The sequence below is a fragment of the Colius striatus genome, chromosome 3, assembly GCF_028858725.1.
Source record: "Colius striatus isolate bColStr4 chromosome 3, bColStr4.1.hap1, whole genome shotgun sequence".
In the NCBI taxonomy this organism is placed as follows: Eukaryota; Metazoa; Chordata; class Aves; order Coliiformes; family Coliidae; genus Colius; species Colius striatus.
The window spans coordinates 10,327,889-10,345,769 of record NC_084761.1 but is presented as its reverse complement, the minus strand read 5'-3'; the positions used below and the strand labels follow the sequence as shown (position 1 = coordinate 10,345,769).

Below are 17,881 nucleotides of genomic sequence, written 5' to 3'. Positions count from 1 at the left end.
ACATACATACAAGTGACAATTTGTCTTTCAGGACAAACAAGGAATGTTACCCTAAGAGAGATGTCAACTAGGATTTCAAAGACAAAATTTTGAACAAATCCAAAGGCTCCTTTGTCATGTTTGAGGAAATAAAGATTTACAAATGTTTGATGAAAAAACATGCATAAATCAGTTACCATCATCATCTATCAAACGGTAATATTGCTTTTAGTGACTGACAGTAAATATCTAGGCATTTTCTAATTTTATAACCAACTGGGTAAAAAATTGTCAATTGAAAACTTATTCAAAGCATACCCCATGTTTCAAGTTAAGTATTTTTTTGACAATGCAAAACAATCGATCCCAAAGAATAGGATGGGGGAGCACTGAAAAAAACATATACAAAAAGATACTGCTTGTCTCATGACAGACCTATAAAAGCAATTTGTGCTGAAATAAGTATTTTCTCTATTATAGCCTTCATCCTTGTCTTTGTAATGATATTAAAAAGACCCCTCTATAACCATCATCTGTTTTACGGTGGCTAAAAAAGGACCAATGGAGGAACAGAGAGGTGATGAGAAAATCATGTCTCTTTTACAAGTTTTACATGTCTCTTGAATCTTCCTATGTTTTGGGGCTCCCCAGGATCATGACATAAATTAGACAGTCTTCATGTCTGCTCTATTTCAGTATCTCAGACGCCCCAAAAGCTGCTGCAGCAGCCAAGAACAGCAGGAGCACTGCTATGCTGCCCACACCTCTCTTCCGCAGCTCCCGGCTGCTGGGTAGAGAACAGTTGCCAGGTCATTGGCAGCAGTAGAGTCTTGGCTTTAAGGATACTCAGCCTAAATGACAAGTCATTCTAGCTTCCATCTGTATATGAGAACATGGACATACAAGTGTTGTAAAAATAGTCTTTCAGTCCACAGTGACAGTACGATGTTTTCCTCAGTGATGTGAAATACCTGGGACCTATCTTTGCTCAGGGAAAGAAAAGTGGAACAGTAAATATGGAATACGCTGACTACTGATGAGGTTGCATTGTGTGGTATCAAATAAGGTAGAACTGTTATGAAATTAATAAGAAATCAAATCAGTAGAAAACCACCCATGATGGTGCAGTTTATCAATCACTTTGCAGAAGCAGCATGGGCATGAGCCCTTTCTGCATTCTTTAGTTGAGGAATGGATGGCAGTGCTAACAAAAGGGATAGTCGTCGTGTGCACCAGTCCCACCAGAAGCTTCTCTGCAAAGTACAATTATGGCAAGAACTAACTCTATACATTAAAGACTTTTGGGGTCATTGGACCTGCTTTAATTGACTGTTACTTCTACACTTCCTGAAAATAACTAGTTTGCTTGAGGGAAAAACAAACCCAAGGCTAAGGCTTTATGTAGCCCGACAGTCCCTGGGCTGTCTCAGCTTGTGAGGACTGACTGTGCACTACCCTAAGTCTAAAACTTGGCAGCAGAGTTAATTAATGTCCTAGCACATCAGGAGGAGGGAGGCTGCACTGAGGATCTATTGACGAAGGCAAATGTTTTGGCTCCACGCTGTGCTGGCACACTGAGAGGGACTGTCCCATGGCAGGTGGCTGCTTGGGGAAAGTGCGTACAAACGCAGGGCAGCACATCGGGAACATTGTGGGTTGTCTCTGGTAACCTGAGGTGCATCTGCTCAGTGCATCTCTGGGGCAAACATAATGTCACATGAACACGTCATGAGATGTGAAGGACTGGTGCATGATGTCCCAATGAATGCCAGCGTTTTGTTAGACTGTGTCAGGACTGAAAGACAAGATCCGAAGTAGTGTCAGAAGACAGCATTTTGTTTGGGAAGCGTTTGCCATGACATGATAGTGTGGCTGCCAGGTCGCCATGTCACCAGCGAGGCAGTGGACAGCGCTGGTGTGGGATGATGCCACGACTCCTATGTGCGGTGCTTAGGAACGTGGTTCAGTGGTGGACGTGGCACAGGTGGGCGCCATATTCTGAAAGCTCTTTTCCAACCTAAATGATTCCACAATTCTGTGACTTGTGTCCATGACGAGACACTGGCTGCCAGCATGAGGCTGCTTGTCTCAGCAAGTGCCAGCACATGACATCATATTTCAGCAAGGCTCTGACTGATTAAAGATACTAAATGGGTTCACCCTGGGGACCTCGGGGCCCTGAGGCGGAGAGGGAAGCCCCCCCGTTTCCCGAGCGGGTCAGTACTACAAGCATGGCGGCCGCTCCCGCTCGGAGGTGAGCGGTGCCGAGCGCACCCGCGGCGCCGCAGAAAGCCGAGCGCTGCCGAAGCGGCCCGAAGCCTGCGCAGCGCCGCGCGCCGCCTGGCCGAAGCGGCCCGAAGCGGCGACGCCGAAGCGGCTCCCCTTGAGGGCGGGGTGTCGGCGAGCGGGCCCGAAGGCGGAGCCGCGGGAGCCGAGCGCAGCCCGGCCGGATGTGAGTGGAGCGGCCGCTTCCTGTTTCCCCGCAGTCCTCCCTCTCCCCGCCTTGGGTGGTGGCCGCTGCCTCGTCCCCGCTTCCAGGCACAGGGCGGAGGCGGCCGCGACCCGGTGCGGACACCGCCGCCGGCTCCCTTCTTGCGCGGCCCTCCCCGCCCCGCTCAGCAGCGAGACCCGCCGCGGCGGCGCAGGCCCGATGCAGGCCATCAAGTGTGTGGTGGTGGGCGACGGGTAAGTCCGAGGGGACCCCCTCGGTCGGGGCCTCGCCGTGAGCAGCTCTGCCGGCCCTGGGGCGGAGGGGGTGGGGGTGGGTGCCCGCCCGTGAGGCGGGGAGCGGCACGGGCTGCCCGCGCCCCGCCGCAAGTTGTGGGCGTCCGGGGAGCCGCGGGGCCCGGGCGCGGCCCTGCCGCCCGCGAGGGGTGCGCGGGCCCGCCGGGGCCGGGGGTGTCTGCGCCGAGGCGGTGGGTGGGTGGGTGGGTAGTTGGCGGCTGCGGCTTCCTGCTGGTGGCGGGGGAGGGGAGGGAAGCGTGGGGCAAGGCGATGACTGCTGCGAGCAAATGGTGGCCGCCGCGGGAGCGGGAGAGCGAGATTTTTGCAGGGGTGGTAGCAGGCGGTGGGTGTCTCCGGCTCTGGCTTCCGCCCCGAGCCGCGGATTGCTGTCGCGGAACGCGCTCCGGGAGTAGGTGCCGTAGTGGTGGCTGAATAATTCGTATTCGTGCTGAGAGAAGTGGCTTCGCCTGCCGGGTTACGGAGGGTGTGCGCGTCGAGTTTGCCCTGGCACGGGAGGGGCTGCTTCTCCCGGCTCATCCTGGAGCTGCCACTTGTTTCTGCAGTTTCTTTACATCACTAGGCACACCGGAGTAGTCAGTGTATTAAAAAACACCTGACCGTGATTTTAATTATATGAGAAATGTAACATTAATTTTAAATAGCATTTGTCAAAGTAACAAGCTTATTTATTATTAGTGTTTATAGCTTGATTTTTGACATGCGGTTCTTGCAGTAAAACTATGTGAAATGTGCTGTGTTCTAAGCGGATCGATAAATGCTTATGAGCAGAGACTGTTTTCTGCATGCATCCATCTAGTCTTGTAAGGTTCCTGTCTAAAGAAGATTGATAAAGCACTTGAAATACAAATAACGAACAACATATTTGCCTGGAAAGAAGTGTTTAGCCTACAGCACTCTAATATGTTATTGCTTCTAAGTGAACTTGAGGGTGCTTTTAAGAATCGAGTTAGCTCTGAAGTTTAGCTGTTGGATTTCAGTGTGAGGCTGCTGGAACTGTGGTGGGGAAAGAGTGTGTGTTTGCTACTTTTGAATATTCTCCATGATGCTATTCCCATGAACTCAGAGGCATCTTTTCACCAGAGCTATGGGGACCATCACAGGCCAGCTGGAAAACAAGACTTGTCTTATGCAGTTTGAGAGGGTTTTTTTTCCCTTAGGAGAAACAAAAATCCCAGTGTAGGCTGAGCATAATTGGTATCACAGCAAACTTCTGTAAATGACAGAGGAGTGAAGTGTAGCTAAATGGTCTTGCCACTGTCTGTAATTTCATGTGGTGACTTAATCTTTCAAGTTATTTGTGGGAGATTTTTCTTTTTGTTAAGATGTAGAATCTCTAAAAAGGCAGCAAGTACAGTTGAAAGATAAATTCGTGTGACAAATTAGGTTTGACTTGCTGTGTAAGGTTTTGAGCAAGGTGAACATTGAAGTGGTATCTTGACAGATGAAGGCTTTTCATAGTAATGTAATGCTGTGATGCTAGGTGAGGTGAATGTGATCTGTTCTTTTGGTCCTGTTGATATTAAAACAATCTAGTTTGCTTTTGCTATTGTACCATTTTAAAAAATTCAACTGAACAGGGACACTGCTCTAAGTAAGTGCAATGTGTCATGTTTGGGTGGCAAAACAAACTTTGTCTACTGCCTCCACTAGCTTTGAGATCTCAACACAGACAAACTATCTAAAGCTGAGTAATTCATTCAGAAAACTAGTTCTTTTTGTCATTGGCTTTATAAACTGTCCCATTTCCTAACATGATTACCACTCTTTGTCTCGGAAATCAAGGTAGTGTAATTCTACCAGACTTTTGTACATGATGTTAACAAATTACAGTAGTTTAATTTCTTTTCTATCCTCCTTAGTTGGAAACAAATCTCTCTTAAGGATCCATTCATAGAATGGTAGGGGTTGGAAGGGACCTTTAGAGATCATCTAGTCCAACCTCCCTGCAGAAGCAGGGTCACCTAGATCAGTTCGCGTAGGAACATGTCCAGGTGGGTCTTGAAGGCCTCCAAGGAAGGAGACTCCACAACCTCCCTGTATCCCATTCAGATACCGTTGCTCATTTTTGATAGCTTTGTATCATTCTCCACTCAGTGTTGTTTTAAAAAAAACCCATTTAACTCTGTTTATCTGCTGCTGCTTCAAAAGTTCAAGCATTACAGCTACTAGGAAAAGTTTCATGCTTGGCTTAGATAAGGCTAAAGCTTTAGTGTTTCTGTAAAACAATGCAAGTTAAAGATTTGCTTATGTAATATGAACCTTAGGTATTGTTTTATGTGCTCTCAGCGAAGATCTGCTAAGGAACAAAATAAACAGAGCTGTACAAGTACCTGTGTGGTGATTTTTTAAGTTTGTGAGTAGGCTGCTTCTCGTATGTAACTCAAGTTTCTTCATGGAGCTTTGACTAGTGTCTGTTTACACAACTAATTTGACTAGAAAAACGAGGCCTGCATGCTAGTTGTGCTATCATATTTTTCACTTGGTTGCTGTTTTTCCTCCACTGGGAGGATTGTTTGGGGGGAGAAAAAATGGCAACTGTTGCTTTGACTTCTTGGTGATACAGAGCAATAGGAATGTGCAGGAGGGATGAAAAGCACTCCACTTGAGTAACTGCTGGAATTACTATTGATTGACACTTGAGAAAAAGCATTGGTGTAAGATATTTTTAGCAGCTTTTATTTTCACTCTGAAAAGGCAGCTGTTAAATGGTATGAAATCTCCAGCGATGTTGTGTAGCGTTGGAGGAAGTTCTGTGTTTTGGAGAAATGATTACTAGGTGCCACAGAAATGGTCACACTTCATGATCTTTTTGTAGATGTGTTTTTAATTGGAGAAATACTGTAAGAATAAGTGAACTGAGTCCCTGTTTGGAACTCTGCTTAATTTGAGGTGTTACCTGCTAAAGCCATGCTGTATTTGATAGCTTGCAGGGGGGTGTAGAGTAACTGCCTTCCTGTTGAGTGCAGTATGGTGTGGTGTTCATGTTATAGGGCAGTGCCTTGAAATTTAAGTTGTTACCTAACTTCTGCAGTTTAGAAAAATGTGGTAGTGTTGTAGGTACTGGGCAGCATGTTTGGGAGAGGGTGTGTCATAGTCAGTAAAACAGCTTATCTGGCAGAGCCGGATGTAACTAAACCTGCCATAGCGAAAGCACTGAACTTTTGTTCTGAGGGTAGTACTAGAGAAGTCTTGGCTGCTGTTTAATGTTTGAGTGAAGCCCTGGGCTGTTGTGCATCGTATCTGCTAGGGAGGTAGTTTGTGTGGATCAGAGACAGACAGACATGACATAATGAAAGCTTTTTATGAAAGCTGACACCTGTTTGTGGATGTCAGTGTTTCTAGATTTAAACCAACAAATACTTCAGCTGGCCTTTATTACTGTGGCTGCTTTCTCACAATTAGTTTTTAGTTGGAGGAAAGCAGGAGGCTTTTGAGCATCTGTGCAGCTCTGGTGCTTTTAGAGTGGAAGAAATGCTGGTGTAGGTCCTTCAACAGCATTTTCAGTGCATGTCACATAACATGGCTCCCAGCAGTGGCAGCACAGTGGGGAAACTTAATAACACTTGTTATTGTAAATAAGGCCAGAAAAGAGATGATGTTTTGTTTTCAGCAATTAATACATGCGTGGTTATGTAAATACACTGATCCCTGGATGGTACCCAGAAGCAGTGAGGGACTCTATGCTGTCTTTTATAAGTCTTTCACTTATTGTTAAGTGGGTAAAACACTGGACTTCTGTAGGCCATATTTTCAAATTACAGTCAAATGTTACTAGTTTCATTTATGTAATAGTGGGTGGACAGAGCTATGATTAAGTAGTTGCTAGAAATCTTGTTATGACTAATGGTTGGGTGTTATTTTAGTTTCTTAGTCTCAGCTTTTATGTACAAGGATTTATATTTTGCCAAGCAGAATTTGCTGTAGGGGAGTTGCTTTAATACAGAAGTTAGAAGTCTAAAAAAGTTGATAAAGCACTTAGATGATGTACTTCATTTCTAAAGGTAGGCATTGATGTTTATTTTTAAGACTGGCCACCATAGTGATCTGATTCTTAGGGCAGTGAGCCAAAAGGCAAGGAAAGCAGGAAACCTAGATGGAGCAAGTCTGAAACAGGGTTGTTGAACGTGTTTTTTCTTGTTAAAATGACTCTGGCTGATTGGTGCTGCAGGAACACACTACTGACACTTCTCAGCTTGGAATGAAATCTCTCCCCACCTCCTTCCTGCACTGTTGTGATTAGCCAGAGCAGACTCACCAGTTTCAGTGCACTGTGAGCAAAGGAGGCTGGGTGCAGAGAAGAGTTACTGACCCACTGCTGAAAATGTTGAGTTCAACATTAATTTTTAGAAGCTTAAATTACCTGTAATGAACTCGTTGTAAAGTGAAGTGTCTGACCAAACAGGTTCTAGAAATGTGAGAACATGTAGTCTCTGCACCTCGTTTCCCAAAGAAGCCAGCTTTTTGCTTCTCTTGGTATTGTGAATGTTTTCACACTCGTACTTTGTAATGTGGAACAGAATAGTCTGCTTCATTGCTTGTGAGTGCAATTCAGCAGTATATTCAAACTGATCTAACTGATAGCTCAGGGAGCGAAAATAGCCAGTTGCCCTAATGAGGGAGGTGAAGAGCTTTACTTAAATCCTTGTTCTGGCTTGTTAGAGGCAACCAGTACTAGTGCAAGAGACAGGATGGGATCTCCTGATAGCTGTTAAATTAGCTGTCTACGTTGTCATATGACTCCTTGATTCTTTCCCACAGAAGTTTTCGAAGGGTAGATCTGTCTCCTGCTTTTGAGTACAAGTATATCTCAAGCCTGTTACTACAGAAAAATGTTCAGAAGTTGTACTTAGAACAGAATTAAATACCTTCTGGTTTGTTTTTTTTTTTTTTTTTGCTATTGTTACATCTTGGTGAAAGAGAGTACATGTTGAATGAAAAAAAAAAACCTCAGGCTGCAAGGAGCTGAGGTTTCATTTCCTTAGAAGCAGCTGTAAATAGTGTGGAAAGCTGCATGGTATGATCAGAGAGGCTTGCTGCAGATGGGATGTTATGCCAGGTGTCAGCTCAGAAACATACCGTTACAATTTAAAAATGGGTCTATAGGACAAAATACTTGGTAATTTTGCACGTTGGAGCAACTCTTTGATAGCTGAGGCATTTAAAGTAATGTCAGATGCTGCTATCGAATAACTTCTTGGGCTAATGCAGTATGGAACTGCTTAAAGTTTAATGGAGAGACTTGTTACAGATTGAGCTACAACATACACAGTAACTTATACTTGTGACAAAGCTCAGATTTACTTAACCTGCCTTGAATTGTGAGTCACTAGGTAAGGCCCTTTGGTTAATATTGAGTGTTAATAGTTTTTTAATAGGATTTTGAAGACAGTCTTTGGTAAGTGAATGGGCTGTCCACATGCTTCCAAACCAAGAGAAGAAATGCAGGGATCTAAATGGAAGATACATGGTCGTATTTGGATGCGAATGCCTCAGAATATTTGCAGATAGAATGCTGGTAGCCCTTGACTAAAGCTTGTTTCTAGGAGTTTCCCCCCCCCCCCCCCCCCCCCCCCCCCCGCAGAAGCTGAAGCATAATAGGATATTTGTAGCAATAGCATTTGGTTCGTGAGTTGGGCTTGGTTTGGTTTTTGTTTGTGGGTTTTGTGGTTGGGTTTTTTAAAGATAAAGGTAATATTAACTGTAGTTCTAGACTAAAACTTTGAGTTCCTTCAGCATGTGAAAGACTTAGTTCAGGAGGCTCATGAGTCAAATCTGGTGCTAATGGCAACGTTATATATGTAAGTACAGTAAGGTTTCACAGTTAGTGCCGACTTGATTTGAGCAAATAATTGCAGGGATAAAACATATGCCAGGCAATGCAGTTTCCTTGCACCAGAGTTTGAGAAGAGTGATGGGGAAGACTAAGACTGGCTGGGCATTACAGCTTTTGAGGATCTAGTTACACACTCACCTCTGGATATCTCACACTGGGAGAATGGGAACCAGTTTGCAGTGTCAGAAACACTCTTTTCCAGTTTAAAAAACCCCCAATATAGTCCAATTCCAAGCTTTCCAAGCCTTTTCCAAGCCAACAAAATTTCATGGTGGTGGTAATCTAATGTTTGACTCTAGATAAGATGTGGGGAGGAGGGTGGAGAGGGAAGGAGCTGGCTGACAGTTTCCAAAGAAACCTAGAAGAGAACTCTGTCCTGCCCCCACTTGAGGCTGTTCAGAATTAGATCTATGGGGGAACGGGTTGGTGTTCCAAGTCTTCTCAGTATTGGAATGTAATTTATCTGTGAATGAGTTTATGAAATGTTTGAATAGTTGAGGAATGCACGTGGGGAGTCATTTTGCAATAGCAATGAATATTGTGAGGATTAGAATTTGTGGGTTTTTCTTCTTCAAAAGCATTTTACTTTTGAAGCTTTTCCAAACTTTACCAAGTGAAAATGTACCGTTTTGGGGGAAAAGTAACGGTCTGGGAATTGTGGAAATGGTATCTGGAAAGACTAACCAGATTTTCTTTTAATTTCCAGGAGCTGGGGTAAGACAATCCCAATGAGTATTAGTCAGGTGACTAACAGATGTGTTATGTTAATGGTTCTTTTTTGTCTAAAGATTAACAGAATTTTCTAATTTACCACTTGGCAAAATGGACATTTGTACTAGATGTGTTTTCATCGCCAGCAATCTGAAGGCTGCAGTCTACTAGCTGTTTTCCTGCAAAACAGTGTGTGCTGGCACCCAATTGTCCCTTAGGTGACTGGATGTAATCAGTCATCTTCCCTAAAAGGAATATTATTTCTTATTATTCAAGATGAATGTGTTTTACATGTGATCTTTCTCTTTTTACAGTGCTGTAGGTAAAACATGCCTACTCATCAGTTACACAACCAATGCATTTCCTGGAGAATATATACCCACTGTGTAAGTACTCACAAAGTCCTAAGAACTCATTTATGTCAGCTTCTCTGTGCTTACTGCCATTCCAGATTTCTTAATGGCGTTGTTTGAATGGGCTGCAAGCACCTCCTCACTTTTATGTTAAATGTTTAACCGAGTCTCTGGGTGTGTGTAAGGAGAAGCGCTTTGGGCTTTTACTGCTTGGCACAGTCGTACCTGTTTGTTCATGCTCCACTCTGCTCACTAAGCCTACCTTCTTAGGGACTAATATGTTTATCGGTGCTGTTCTCTTTTAAATAATGTTTTATTTCTGTCTTTAATGTCATGCATAATAAGCAGTCCCAAAGCTGAACAGCTTGCAAAAACCATCATATACTCAGAAAAAGTTGTTTTGTTTTTTTTTCATTCGTTCCTTCCAAGTTTTGCTGCTGCCAGTCCTTTTCTAAGTCAGCTGCAGCTCTGTAGCTCCTCAGGCAAGATTGTGGGGGCTCATTTATTTTGGTGCTTCCCATTTTCTTGCATGTAAGGATTTGTCAGTATCGGTATTAGCATAGTTCTCTCTTTGAAGGCCTGTTGAGGGGAGGTGTTTTAAAAGTGTGTAGCTGCTGCATTGCCCTTTTTGGATGTGTCTATTTATCTGACTGTCTTGCTTTTTGAAAGTATTTATGAATTCTTCAGATACCAAAATACATTCTAATGAGATTTACAGATGACTTTACCCTTTCAGTACTTTGGTGTCTTAATTGCTCCTGTTTCCTTTTTCTTTTGTCTTAAATTCAGATGTTGCATTACGATATGCCTATGCTCACAGTGAACTTACTTTAGCCTTAACAAGTCATTGAAACCTTTGGAGCTACAGGAACAATGAGATAAAAATTATGCCTCTACTGGGCCCTGGTTATTAGCTTTATTTTTCATTAGATGAGTTCTTGATTAGTAGGACTAGTAACTTTTTTCCTTGCCTACTGTTGTCATAAAGGATTTCTGGGTTGTTGTTCATGTGTCTTCATTCCAAATCTTACAAAATGAGACAGATTATCTTGCTCAATGCCCCACTAAGACTGGAAAGTGCTTGCTAAGTGCATTACCTGCTTTCTTGTATTTACTGAGATTAATACTGCCTGTGGAAGAGCAGTGAAAAGGTGACTGTTCAGACTGGAGCAGGGCTGTTGTGTGTATTTTTTTCCTTTCATCACCCAATACCAGGCTCAGTATTTAAAGAAAAAGTTTACAGTTTCTGGAGAGCAGAGGGATGCAATAAAAGTGTTTCCTTTCCTTATGTTCCTGGTTAGGACTCTAGGAAAAAGTACTTGGGTGTCCTATTTTACTGCAAGCTGCTGCAGCTAACTCTTTCTGGTTGTTTTTTTTTAGTTTTGACAACTACTCTGCAAATGTAATGGTTGATGGCAAACCAGTCAACCTGGGATTGTGGGATACAGCTGGTCAGGAGGACTATGACAGACTACGTCCGCTCTCCTATCCGCAAACAGTAAGAACTACAGTGTGAAACTAGACAGAATCAGTACAGCTTTGTCTAACAGCAAGGTTGTTTTCTTTCTGAACATAATGCCAAGGTTGTCACATCTGGAGTTGCATTTCTTAGCAACAGTGACTTGTTGCAAGCTACCTTCCTTCATTTTACCTGCTGCGGCTGTAATAGTGTAGTCTGTGTGTACAGTTGTACAAGTGTTAGAGTCGCATGCGTGTGGACTTGTGTGTACTGAGACCTGCTGGCTTTTGTGTAGTTGCAGCCTCAGAATCAGCTAGAAAGCTTGATTTAAAATAAAAGCAAAAAACCTCGGAAACAACCCCCAAAACCCCTTGGTGAGTAGTCCCATCAGCTAGTCCACTGATTTGAAGGTTAGCAAGCCTGCCAAAAGCAGAGTTTGGGGTTTTTTTTAGGCGTGATGTTTGGCTGCAACATGACACTGTCACTGCTAAGCACTTGATACTGTTTAGTCTCTGAAGATGTTCTAACCAGCAGTACTGAATGAAGATACTCTTGGTATTGACAGAGGCTGTCGGAGCTTTCAAATGTACTTAAGCCCATGGTTATTTTATCACTTGCAGAAGTTTGTGCTGTAACACCAATACAAAGGTGCTTCTGTCTTCTGTGCTTGCAATTGGTGAAGTCCTGTCTGCATGCTGCCTCTTTCCTCGTGTGAGGAAAGTGCTGAAGTAATCTCTGCTCTTTCCAGTGTGACTTCAGCTACAGTTACTCTCTCTAGAGGCTGGTTTTCTGGTCTCTTTAGAGCAGTTCCTTTTATCTGGTGGAGCTGTGCTGTAAGAAAGGTAGTAATTAGTGGAGGGGGGGAGGGAGGGTGGCATTGATTACTGCAGTTGTTAACTGTCAAATGTATCTCCGGTGCTAGTAATGTAAAATGCACAATTGTTCCAGTTACAGCATAACTCTCTCTTGAATAATATGGATCTTATTTAATGAGCTCTGATGCTTTTTTTAGTAATCTGCCTTAATTCTCAGTTTTCTTTAATTCACTGCTCACTAACCCCTACAATTAGGCTTTTTCCCATCACTTAGGATACCCAAGATCCGTATGAACTTGCCAGCTGTAGGCAACTCCAGTAGAAATGCCAGAATTATCTCCCTTTCCTAGGAAGAGAGGGAATGGGAAGCTAGTTTTCTCACAACACCAAGGTATTTAGGATACTCAGTGTTAAGCAAAGCTTAAGTTCTAAAAAAAACATTTTTAAGAACTTATCTTAGTAGAAAAAGATACGTTGAAAGATTACTCGGTAGCTGAGAAAGCAGAGTTGTGAGGCAAACTTCTGGGAACAAATCTCTTCTATACAAGCACGAATAGCTTAAGTAAAGGTTTGAAGTACTTTCAGTTATTTGGATTAGGTTTTTTTTACAGCAGGAAATGAAACAGGGTGGTGAGTCGTGAACTTCTTAGGAAGTAGGCTTCAGATTTTTTAGACTTGCACAATATGTAACAGTCATTGTCACTCAAGGGACAAAAAAATCCACTAAACTAACACAAAGCACAGAGGAAGAGAGCAGTGGAGCTGATGAAGCCTGACTTCTTTTTTAGGATCTGCATTCAGCTTCTCCCTTCCTTCACAGTGCTGTTTCAAACTCGCCCCTTGTGTCATGGCCATTTCCTTGTCTGTGCACCTGAGCTGTGTCCTGAAGGTGTTGGTGGGTATTGGATCTCACTGAGCTGCAGTGGGGATCTCAGTGAGCCATCAGACAGCTCAACAGCTTGGAGCCTCTCAGTAAAGACTTTGCCATAGTGGAAGAATTAATTTGTGTCTTTTTCCCTTAGACAGCTTTTCTTGGTGAAAGTGTTCTTTTTCCTTAAATATGCAGGAATTTAGTATCTTCTGAACGTGTGACATCTATCAGTACTGGGGAAGGAAGGAATAGGGACAGAAAAGGTGGTTAACTTTGTTTCCTCAGGAGACCAAAATGAGATGAGGAGGATGCTTTGCATTTGAGATTTGCTCTCACAATTCTCCTGAGAGTGCAGACAGATGTTTACAGTTTACGGGTAGGTCTGGTGGTCTGGTCTGGAAGCAGGCAGCTGTTTGTGCTGAGTGGCAGGGCAGCATGTCTCTTAAGAACAGCCACATTGTGAATATTTGTGAGCACAAATCACTGACTGAGAGAACGTCTTCCCTTAAAACTGTTCTAGGAGTAACTTTATCTCCTACTGTTACTAGGTTGGAGGAACCAATGGTAAGAATCTATCTTCCAGTCTGACAGATCAACCTATTGCCGTATGTAAAACTTTAAATGAACTTCAGTTCCAAGTCCTGTCACCTCGTCTTGCTTCCCATAGTGATAAATTGGCCCCTATTTTTTAAACAACTACTGTTCTTGGAACTATCAAATTGCTAGATTTGAGAACCCTGTTGCCAAATCTCTTCTCCTCCTACTTACCGAGATTGATAGTGTGCCAGACACCTGAAATCTTCAAGTAATTCCTCATGGTTACACTGAATTTTTTTGATCTCTGGAGCTAGTAAAGGAGAAAGTCTGCGTAACATGCAGAGCTTCTGTCACCACAAACCTGCCGAGTTGGAACATGGAAGTAGTGGCCATAGTATCACATGATTTGATGTTGTTTCTTTCTTCTTCTGGGACGCTGCTACGGAAACTTGTTGGGGTGATGCATGAACAACTGGGTTGCAAGTGCTTAGCAGTGCAGATGTCAGATGCTGACCTAACAAAATGCCTTGAAATGCAGCACAATCAACTAACATTCTGAAATGCCTGATTCTTTAACACATTTGATCCCAGAGTAAGTACGGACACAGAGGTAGGTTGGGAACAGTTGGGCTTGTTTGAGAGATGCTGATGATGTTCTGGGTCATGCAGTGAGATTACCCTGTCCCTCAGCTTAGGCAGAGAAGATGAATTGTGGGGTTACTCTGAGTGTTTGCAAACTGCAGCGTGTCATGTGTGAAGCTCGTTGTTCTTTGAAGTGTATATGGTACAGCAGTTAGTGTGAACATGCTCTGAAGTGTTCTTACCCGCTTTTACAGCCTTTCTTTTGCTTGCCATTGAAAGGTGACATGTGCAGGATCCCTACAAACACCCATTTTACTCTCTGCTTTCTCTTTCTTTAGAAAGAGAAGGAAGAAACTTGAGGTGTTTAATACCACTCTCAATTCTAATTTGATTATAGAGATACTCTGAAATCTTTTTGTACTGACATTCAGTAAAGTGTCACTTCTACAAGGTGCTTCTGATTAGGGTGTGGAAGTACTAACAGTAGACATTGTTGCATGATTTTTAAATTCCATACTGTTTGCCTTTCAATTTCAAACTAGTATATTAATAGCATATTCATATTTTGGTTTAATATGGTTAATACTTTGCAAGGTCTGATGAGTTTACATGTCTTTGAGGCTTAGAGGTCTGCAAAGAGCCCAGAGGAGCCAGGCTGATCACTCTGTTGCGTCCTGTGTTTGTCAAGGGTCTGAAGTAGGTTGGTTGGTTTTTTTTTTCCCCGAAGGTCAGTGAGGGAGAAGAAATGACAGTTGGGGATGAAAAGCTTGCAGCGCAATGGCATAAGCATCTTAGCTGCTGGCTACTGCAATAGCTGATTATAAACTTGACTACAAATCTCTTTGTTGGCTTTCCCCTCTTTCTGTCTGCTTGGAGCTGCCTGGGAATGGACTTCCCACTGGGAAAGCTCCCTCAGTCCTCAGGTGCAGTTGTGTCCTTGATCTGACCTTTTACAAGTGTGGTACAGCTGAGGGTGTGATGCAGGTGCTGGTCACACTGGCCTGCATGAGATCTCATCGTGGTTTCTCTGCTGGGCTCACTTCTGTCCCCTTTGTTTTGTAGGATGTCTTCTTAATCTGCTTTTCCCTCGTGAGTCCTGCTTCCTTTGAAAACGTCCGTGCTAAGGTAAGCACAAGCTGCTGGTTTATTTTGAAGCATTCACCATACAGTTTGCTTTACTGCAGGGGCTGCAAAATATTAGGTGATTTGGGTTTTTTCTTAACACGTTAAATGTAGTTTGAAAAGGCAGAAATGCTTTTGTCTAGCTTGTAAGTTCTAGCATGGAAGTTCAGGGCATGTGAAACGTTCCACGTGTGAATTGTTCCTTGTTGCACGGGTAGGGTAACAGTTATTGAGGAGTGTTTGGCTACCAAGGCGCTTGGATGGCAAACAGGAACTTTCCTTTCCATGCAAAATAAATGTAGAAAATGAAATGCCTGTAAAGAAGAGGTTGATGCCACCTGTTCTTGCATCAGTCAGCATTCCGGCATGTGCCCTGCCACTGTTGCAGTCCTTCATGTCCTGCAACAATGTATGGTGCTGTGGAGGTCACAAAGGAGAAGGGCTCTCCATGGCTGGAGGAAACAGATGAGGGTCTTTCTGGTGTGTGGTGAAAATGCAGCTCTTAATAGGGTGCATCTTTAAAGTACATGGAAATACCAGTTGGCTTCAAGTAAGAATGTTTTGCAAACGTGCTTTTTTCTAGTGCTGCCCTACTGGGGTCTTGCACTGTGCCCCTTCCTCTTGGGCTGACTCTTGGCAGCGCCACAGAGGACCGGGAGCCTCCTTGGAACCTGCCCCCAAAACCTGGTTCTCTTTGCAGTGGTATCCCGAGGTGCGGCACCACTGCCCCAACACCCCCATCATCCTGGTGGGCACCAAGCTCGACCTCCGGGATGACAAGGACACGATTGAGAAACTGAAGGAGAAGAAGCTGACTCCCATCACCTACCCACAGGGCCTGGCCATGGCGAAAGAGATTGGTATGATGGCAGTGGGGGTTATGGCTGACTTGCTCTAAGTTCAGTTTGTGGAAGGTGGTGTACCTTAACGAAAACAAGTGCCTGGCTTTTGCTGGGGAGCTGGCTAGAAGCAGTGCTGCCGCAGTTGTGGAAACTGCTTTGTAATTGCCTTGTTGCTTTCCACAGGGGCAGTGAAATACCTAGAATGCTCAGCACTCACGCAGCGAGGCCTCAAGACAGTGTTTGATGAAGCTATCCGAGCAGTGCTGTGCCCCCCTCCTGTAAAGAAGAGGAAGAGAAAATGTCTGCTGCTGTAAACATCACTCCCCACCCCCTGCCCCCAGCCCCTGTGCTTTGCTCAGAACAATGGAGCACTCACACTCAATGCCAAGTTTTTTCTGTTATAAATTAGTTCTCTTCCATCAATCCTTGAACCAATCAATGATTCCATGGTTTCGTTTGGTTAAGTATGAAAGTTCCCTTGCGTTCTTCTAAAAGCAAACTCCCGAAAAGACAAACCTATGTAAAGCCTTATTTTTAAAGTCCTATTCTTGCTCAATTAAGTGTTGCCAAACTCTCTGCAGAACTAAGTTGCATTGTTGTGCTACGACACTAAGCACTAAACTGTTTTTTAAAGATTCTTGAAGATGACTCTAATTTCTGGTAGGAAATGCAAAAAAAACACTTTCTAGTTTTTCACAGTAAGTAACAGAACCGTGTAATTAGCAAAACACGGCACTCCCGTGCTTTGTGACTCGATGTTTTCTCCGGCGGCGCACGGCGTCCTGTCCAACCTAAATCTCTGACAATGACTGACACCCTCGAGTCACAGTGTAAAATGCTTTCTCGTTGGTGAGGGCTTGGTTGCAATCTAGTTCTTGCTGCTGTGATTTACGGAATAAATGAATAACTGTTCTTACTGAGGCGTATCTAGTCCTTTTGACAGCACGGTGTTGTGGTGGGTACAGGGCACAGGGCTTGGAGCAGATAGTGCCAGACAGTATTTTGACACTGTACAGATGACTCTCACTACACTGCCAGGGTGCCTGAAACCAAATTGACTCTTAGTGCAGGTTGCAGCGTTGTCCCAGAGGTGCAGCGGCGGAAGAGTGGTTGGTGTTTGGAGGTAGATCCCTCTGGATTTCGTGTAGGGCATTTGTTTAGGTACAGTTCTGAACCAGTCATTCCCCCAACTGTTGTGTAGTACATGCTCTTCTTGTAGAATCTCTTCTGAGCAATATAACTGGTATTTTAAAACCTTTCTGATAGAAAATTGCTTTTCTTTTCCCTTCCTAGAGTAGAATGTTCAAGCATATCCTCCTTATTTTCCTGTTATTTCTGACCCAGTTAAGTTATACACTTTCTGAGGAGCTTTTAGTCTATTAACTAGGTGTAAAAATCATGTGAAGCAGCTTTACACATTTTAGTAATTTTTATATTTTAAACCTCTTCTCTGAACCTTCTCAAGTATCACTCTGCCAGCTCTCCCCACCACGGTAACGTTACTAACGCAGCCAAGTGTTCTTTGTCACTACTTGTACGTGTGCGGCGTAGAGTGAGTAACGGTAACTCGGGTCTGTGAGGTCTGTAAATTAGTGCTGATGTTCTGTACATTCCGAGCTGGCAGGAACAGCCCAGGGACCTGCCCTGCCACCCACTAAAGCAAAACTTAAAACATAAAAGTTGCAAAGTTGTGGAGTTTTTACATTGATCTTTTGCTAATGCAATTAGCAGTATGTTTTGCATGTATGACTTAATAAATCCTTGAATCACATGTGTCGCAACGTTTGAGTTTCTGTGCAAATCTCCTCACTCGTGTACCACTGTGAGTTGCAGCAGGGCCACCTCCTCTGCTCAGGGCTATCGGTACCAGCCACACGTTCTGGCTGTGGTGCCCTGACATTAAGAACCAGAATTAAGTGCGGTACTTGGCCGCATTCCCTGCAGTGGCATTAGGGTTGTTAGTTGGCTCCTGCTCCTGCTTATGCCATGGTTTAAAGTTGCTGAAACCAGGCAAAACGAAAATCTCTGTTTC

At 43.8% G+C, this 17,881-nt stretch overlaps 1 protein-coding gene across 2 annotated transcripts; it reads left to right on the top strand.

The window, feature by feature from the left end:
* The first annotated feature begins 2,427 nt into the window (after window positions 1–2,427).
* RAC1 (Rac family small GTPase 1) lies at window positions 2,428–17,620 on the top strand. 2 transcript variants are annotated; one of them, XM_061994321.1, is made up of 7 exons: window positions 2,428–2,664; window positions 9,583–9,654; window positions 11,002–11,119; window positions 13,315–13,371; window positions 14,948–15,010; window positions 15,708–15,867; window positions 16,033–17,620. In XM_061994321.1, the coding sequence occupies exons 1-7, from the start codon at window positions 2,630–2,632 to the stop codon at window positions 16,161–16,163; spliced, it is 636 nt and encodes a 211-aa protein (XP_061850305.1). In that variant the 5' UTR covers window positions 2,428–2,629; the 3' UTR covers window positions 16,164–17,620. The 2 variants fall into 2 exon arrangements, with proteins under 2 accessions (XP_061850305.1, XP_061850304.1); XM_061994320.1 differs by lacking the exon at window positions 13,315–13,371 and having other exon boundaries at window positions 2,434–2,664.
* The last annotated feature ends 261 nt before the right edge of the window (window positions 17,621–17,881 follow it).